The 7,302-nt window shown below is 32.3% G+C and overlaps 1 protein-coding gene across 2 annotated transcripts in view; it reads left to right on the top strand.

Moving 5' to 3' along the window:
• The first annotated feature begins 583 nt into the window (after positions 1-583).
• LOC106469898 (RNA-binding protein 26-like) overlaps positions 584-7,302 on the top strand; it is a 95,622-nt gene continuing 88,903 nt past the window's right edge. For both annotated transcript variants that reach the window (XM_022398476.1, XM_022398475.1), the window contains exon 1: positions 584-840. In XM_022398476.1, the coding sequence (XP_022254184.1) occupies positions 782-840 (59 nt within the window). In that variant the 5' untranslated portion in view covers positions 584-781. The remainder of the gene's footprint in view (positions 841-7,302) is intronic.

Below are 7,302 nucleotides of genomic sequence, written 5' to 3'. Positions count from 1 at the left end.
TCTGTGCCTTCCTCCCACTCACCAACAACACCGAGGACTCCACGCCTTTACTACCTTCCTGGAACCGGAACCTGTTCCACAATAAAACCATGGCGAACATCAGGAGACTCCACAACTCTTTCAAAAGCTAATCAACCCCCAGCACCGGACTTCACTTTACCTTTTCTACTTACTAACCGGGCACTGGTAACGGATTGGTCGTTAGCAGTGAAAGTGGGTTTTCTTGGGGTACTCCTGTTTCCCCCACATTAAATTATTTGCATAGGATTTTTAGATCCCCGCCACCCTGATGGACCATCTATCCGATATCGGCCGTTTAGTTTACTTTGCTCTTCACTTTTTATTGTTTACCGTTACTCTCACGTTTACTTTTTAAATTTACATACCTTGTCTGCATTAATTTCCTGTTTTCTCAAGTTAAGCCCATATTCCTAGGCCACGCGCGGGGTGAAGGAGGATTGTTTAATCTTCGAGCACCCCAGATTAGTAATTATTTCTTCGGAAATAATTATTTTTAAATCTAAATAACTGCCAGAAACGAACGTAGCACCTTAATAACTAAAACTCTCGTTAGAGGACGCGATCAATGTGTAAGGAACATTGGTAATATTAATGTTGCTGTTAGTATTAATATTATTGTTAACAAAGTTAGTACTACCGGAGTTAAACGTGTATGTGTTGTTTTATTGGCAATCTTCAGTTTATCTAGTGCTGCTCTACCTTTGTGAATAGATCAACTTATACGGATATTAATATAATCTGTTATATTTATCGGAAGAATATGTTAATTGAAAATCCTGACGCATTGAAAGGATGGTTAACAGCGCATTTGGAACCCCTGTAAGTAACGTTAATGGTAAAAATAAACTTGTGTCCGTGTCTGTTGTTATACTTAATCTTTTAGCTATGTATGTATGTCTTGAACAAGATTACTTTGTAGCACGACGATGCCTTAAGAAGCACAAGTCAAGTTTTACATATAGTGATATACTATAGACTATAGTATATGTAGGGAGTATATGATATACTATGTATTACTAATAGTAATAATACTAACATACATATAATTTAAGCCTTAAGGACAACAACTGAAACTTTAAAGTAAACAAGGGACTTGTTGGTTCATCTAGATCGTTTCATCCACTGAACTTTAAAAACAAACACTAAAAGCCAGCCCTTATTATTTAAATATTTATCAAGCTCTCCCTTAAACTGTTTTAAATTAACTGGATTTGCCAAACTGAAAGCAATCCATTCCAAAGATCAATCACCCTATATTATACAGTTTGGGCAAAATAAAGCTGTCTTACCTGAAAATGAAACCCTTGTCAAAAGTTCAAATTTGTGTTCCCTCTTCTTACCATTTTCACCATTAAGTGTGAAAAAAGATGATAAATTAATACTATCAATTCCATTAACAATTTTAAACACCTCAATCAGATCTCTTATAATTCTTTATTTAAGGGAAAACAATTTCAAAGATCTTAACCTGTTTTCATATGACAACCTTTCTCTCCCAGGTATCATCTTAGTAGCTCTTCTTTGAACCCTTTCCAACAATTCAATGCCGTTCCTAAGGTAAAGAAACCAAGACTGAACACAATATGTGGCCTAACCAATGACTTAAACAATGTAATTGTAACCTCTTTATACTTATATTCAATATTTCTGTAGATACAACCTAAAATCCTATTTGTCCTGCCACATTGCTTGGATGGCTTTAGAGACTGATCAACTAGATCACCAAAACCTTTTTTTTTCTTCTATCACACTGTTAAGGTTAATCCACCAAAATTATACTTATGATCCAAATTAAGATGTCCCACATGCATTGCCTTGCATTTATTCTGATTGAAAGCCATATGCTATTTATTCACCCAATTCACTAAATAAATTAAATACTTTTATAAAGCAGCAACATTCTCCATTGTAAGGATATATAAACCTTGGATTGCTTAGCGCTGATAAATGTTGTATTGAAATATGTAGTATGTTCCACCATCAATAAAACTTTTCGTCATGCTTATAAATTGTTGTTTACCTACCTATTATTATTCTCCTTGTAGCGAGCAACACGCAAAACCATAATATCATCATCAAATTAAAAATAATTTATTGAACATCCCTTCATCTATGGCATTGATGTAAATCAAAAAGAGCAAAGTTCCCAATGCTGAGCCCTGAGGTACCCCACTGAAGGTGTGGATGATTATTTGGCTCATTGGATAGAAAAGTGACTAGACAGAAGAAAGCATGAGTTTGTTATAAATAAAGTTCAGTCAAACTGGATTAATATCACAATTGGTGAAGAAAATAATCTTGAACAGTTTTTAAAACTTTGTCTCCCTCATGATTTGACTTTAACATTTCTCAGTTTTTATGCCTGAAATTAAAATTCACAATAATTACAGCCTCATTTACACCCAGTGCCATGTTTAGTAGCTTTGCAGTCCTCTCTCAAAAATTACCTTGCAGCCTTGGGCAAGAAGGTCAAGATCAAGGAACGATGAACTCACCTTCAAAGTTATGAAATTACAGTCAAGATAATACTATAATTTTTTAATACAGTAGGCATACCTTCATGAAAATTTTGCAGATTATCAGTAAACGTTACAAGGCTTTTGTACTCAAAATATCAGATTTTTATATCAAGTTTTAAGATTTTTTAAGTAATGATTTACTCGTGCATTTTTTCTTTTCAAATGTTGACTGTCCGACATGCAGAGTAATTTTTCTTTATGTATCAGAAAATTGTCAAATTTCACATGCAGAATCTTTTTATCCTGTTTTCACTATTGATCGACCTTGTAACCACCATAAAAAATTAGGAAATAGATATATAAATTATGCTTTTTTCATTCTAGAATGACTACAAATTATAACAAGAGACCACAAATGTTAACCGTAAGAAGAATGCACTTAGTAGTTTGAAGTTTTGAACATGCCTCTGAACATAATCATAACAAAAACTTATTGCTTTTTACTGAATTAGCTTGAGTGTTTCTTACCTTATGATCTGATGTCTTCCAATGAAGTAAATCAACAGCTTGTCAGTATGTCTCTCCCAAAAACAAAACAAAACTTGCTGGTAAGGCCTATTACATATAACCTGACCCATGACACAATGTTGTCGTGTCGGTGCTTATGACATTGATACTTCTCTGTGTATTATATCGGCAGGAGGTTGACCATGACCATTCTGTCTCAGGAGATGTCAGAAAGACTGCATTGGTCCCTTTGATGACCTGCTGCCGGTGTTACCATCAGGTGGCAACAAATTGATCCCGATCACACTGTGTCAGGGCTCAGCGGATGTTGGCAAGATTGTGTCGGTCTCTTTGATGACCTAAGAGTTATTACAGGATATTACAAAATTAAAAAAAACATTGCAAGGAAAAAGAGACAACAGCTGCAAGAAATGTGGAAATAAACAAAATGAAAATGATATAAAGATCCATGTTGTCAGAGAATTTTCTGCTATGCACATATTTTTTATATACATATCAAATATATTGTCTTGCTTATGTGACAAATTAAAAATTTGTGCATATGTAGCATCCCCCCTCCCCTGCAACTGCAGGGTCTGTGGGTACCAAAACACAGCACTGTTTGCAGTTGATCTCTTTAACCCTCTGTAAAGTTTCTCATTAGTTTCATCAGTTTTGTTGTGGTTTGTAACAAACTCTTGATGGCATATCTTAATTCTTTTCTCCCTGTTTACCTCACAGACTATCCTATCCAGGTGCCGTACTAAAGAACCACTTATAACTATAAACTCCTTATGTTTTTCATTCCAATCCTTAGCTGTCCCTTTTGTTTTCCTTCCCTTCCCTATTTTTTCATCTGCACAAACTAAAGACTGGAACTTTTTACTCAATAGAACCTACTCAGTACAATTAAATCCACAATTGTAGCCCTATTATATGTTTCTAACTTCCTGAAAGTCACTATTTGCTACTATATCCTTTGCATGCAAGATAAGTTCCTATTAAAATCATGCTAACATTTCCCACAGTTTACCCTTCTCTGTTTAGGATAGCCTTAAATTTCTCCTCCAAATTACAAACTCTACATACAAATTGCATGTCTTCACTACTAACTTCCTTAAAAGTGCATGTCAGTCCTTAGTTCCCAAATAAAATCCACTCCTTGCATCTGAGCTCTTAACACCTATGCTACTTTTAATCATTGTAGCCTGGGATTAATAATCACCAGACTAGCATGTTTATATGTAAAATATTTCAAGGTTTCTTTGTATATTGTTTTAAAACTACTACCACATAAATATAATGTCAATGCTTTTTACTAAACCAAGTGTCTTGGCACTTCTTGTCACTAATTGGTGAGAACTGAAGGATGATTTAGTACTTAACCTTTGTCTAACAATTATTTAATTATGGAACAATTATCTAGTCATCATTTTCATGCTTCAGACTTACAACCCATTGTTAAGTAGAAAATTGAAGTATTGTTTGATACACTGGTCATGATTGTAAGTGAAGTATTGAAAGGACTGATTCCACAATCTTTTAGTTCAATATTTCATTTTCATGCTTCAGACTTACAACCCATTGTTAAGTAGAAAATTGAAGTATTGTATGATACACTGGTCATGACTGTAAATGAAGTACTGACAGGACTGATTCCACAATCTTTTAGTTCAATATTTCATTTTCATGCTTCAGACTTACAACCCATTGTTAAGTAGAAAATTGAAGTATTGTATGATACACTGGTCATGATTGTAAATGAAGTATTGACAGGACTGATTCCACAATCTTTTAGTTCAATATTTCATTTTCAAGTTCCAGCAACTTCCATTTCCAACTTAATTACTCTTTCAGTCTTTCAAAAATTTTAGCAGCTTATCGTCATTGTTATCAAATTACTTGTATAAACTTTAAGAACTATTTACTTTATAAAACAAGCAGGGAGAAACTGTTTAATTTCAAATTAAGAATAGTAAGAGAATTTTCAATCTAACTTTAAGAAAATTTTATGAACTTTTATGAAATTCACAGTCTACAGGAGCCATAGCATTCCAGAAATGCATAAAATATAATTTTATATAATCATAAAAGCTGTCAGAGCAATGAACTTTTAGCTTTTTTTTACTGATTTTTCTTCAAGATTCCAGATGGTATTTAGTAGTATATGAATATAATTATTTAACTTTGGTCTATTACAATTTCATATCTCTAAATCAACAAAATTCAGGCAACTAATATAAAAGCTAGTTTCATATCCCTATGTATGTTAAATATTTTAATGTTTTTTAGTAAAATAGATTTTCTAAAGCTACTGTCACTTATTACTATGTCTTACCACTAAAAGAAGTTTCTAGATACTTATATAGTTAACATAATATTTGAGGGACAACAATGGGTGTCTTCGTCTGTCATGGTTGTCCCATTCATTTCATCAAACACCCATCTGCCTGTATTCAGCCCTGACTCCCATAGTATTCATCAAGCCTTTTCTTGAACTCTTCCCAATCCTGTTGTATCTATCACATCTGAAGGTAATCTTTTCCAAAAGCTAACCACCCTGTTTAAAAACAAAATTGCTCGATTTGCGACAACTTCAACCCTACTAACTCTCAAATCTTTGTCCCCTGGTTCGTTCTACCATTCTTACCATTAAGCATGAACAAAGATGATGCATCAGTGTTACAGTATCTATTTCCATTATATTTTTTAGCACTTCATTCAGATCTCTTCTAACCCTTCTTTTCTCAAAATACAGTATAGAACCAGACAGTGTTTTCTCTGGAGTTTTAAATTAAAGAATATCAAAGATAAGATACACAAACCTCTTTATTTCATTTTTCATAAGTCATTAAACACTGGACAGGTGTCTGAGAATTTGGGAGTTGCTAATGTTACTCCTGTTTTTAAAGGGTGTGATAAGGAGTACCTTAAAAATTGTAGACAAGTTAGTCTTAGTTTTATAATAAGAAAATGTCTATATATAGAGAGAGAGTGATAAAGAAGCTTTAAAAAATTGAGTGAAATATAATTGCATAACATGTATAACAAGTAACAAAAGACCATTAATTATTTGGTCATTTAAGACTGTCCCAGCATTCCCACTCTTGAGAATTAGTAGAAATTGAATTCCATCATTAATCTTTCAGGAAATTATCAATTCATCTTTTAAACTCTCAGAAAGTTCCAGTCTACACTACTTTTGATGGCAACTAATTCCATAAGCCAATCATCCTGTCGGAAAAGTAAAACTTTTAACTGGAACTTATTGAGCTTGTCTTTTCTAAATCATAATCTTGTGTCCTGTTGTACTTAGAATATGTCACAAAGAAATCAGAGGCCTTTATCCTGTCAATCGCTTAGATAATCTTTTAAACTTAAAAAAGATAATCTCTTACCATTTTTTTCTTAAGAGAAAATAAATTTATAGATGTTAACCTATCCCCATGAGATAATATTTCTATCTCTGGTATCATCCTAATAGCCCTTTTTTAAACCATTTCTAATAAATCAGTATTCTTTCTTAGATAATGAGAGTAAAACTGTACTAGGTCTGCATAGTAATTTATATAAAAATATAATTACATCCTTTGACATGTAGTCAGCAACAAAGTTTTTATTCAGATTTATGAGGAAGTTACAAAATGAATGTAATGATTAACATTAATTATCTCAACTGAATTCTGCATGAATGTTACATATATTAACATATTGTTCTTTCAAGAGATTTAAGAATTAAGATCCAGAAAGTCTTTCTAAATTGTAAGAAATTAGGCTACTACATAAGTATCTCAAATCATAATTTAACTCCTCTAAATTTTACCTTTTGACCGATAGAAGTATAGTAAAACATCAGGATAGATGAAAGCCATTGGAAGCAGCTATTCAAGTAACATGGTTATGATCATTGCCTATTTTCATAAAATAATCTTGGAAAATTAAGAATTAGTTAAATTTGTTTTCAAACATTCTGAAAATTGAATAGTATAGTGTTGATCCAAAGTTCATATATTATTTAATTTTGTTATGAGCAACATCAACTGAATGAAGATTGAAACATTAGTTGATTTTCCTGGTCGTAATTTTTAAAAGAATATATGGATATACAAGTACATAATAAACCATCTGTAATACTTCAAATTTAACATAGTACCTAAATATAATCATCTTTATGTGTTGTTTCCAATTTAATCTATTACTGATAATGACTTCCATGTATGTGATATAGCTAGTTTGGTCAATAACAATAGTTTTAATTTTTATCTCAAAGTGACTTTTTTTTAATTGCAAAATCATATGTATTTTTATTAAAATT

Source organism: Limulus polyphemus, unplaced genomic scaffold (genome assembly GCF_000517525.1).
Source record: "Limulus polyphemus unplaced genomic scaffold, Limulus_polyphemus-2.1.2 Scaffold3715, whole genome shotgun sequence".
Classification (NCBI taxonomy): Eukaryota; Metazoa; Arthropoda; class Merostomata; order Xiphosura; family Limulidae; genus Limulus; species Limulus polyphemus.
Note: the sequence above shows the minus strand (reverse complement) of the source record. Positions and strands in the feature narration are given on the sequence as shown.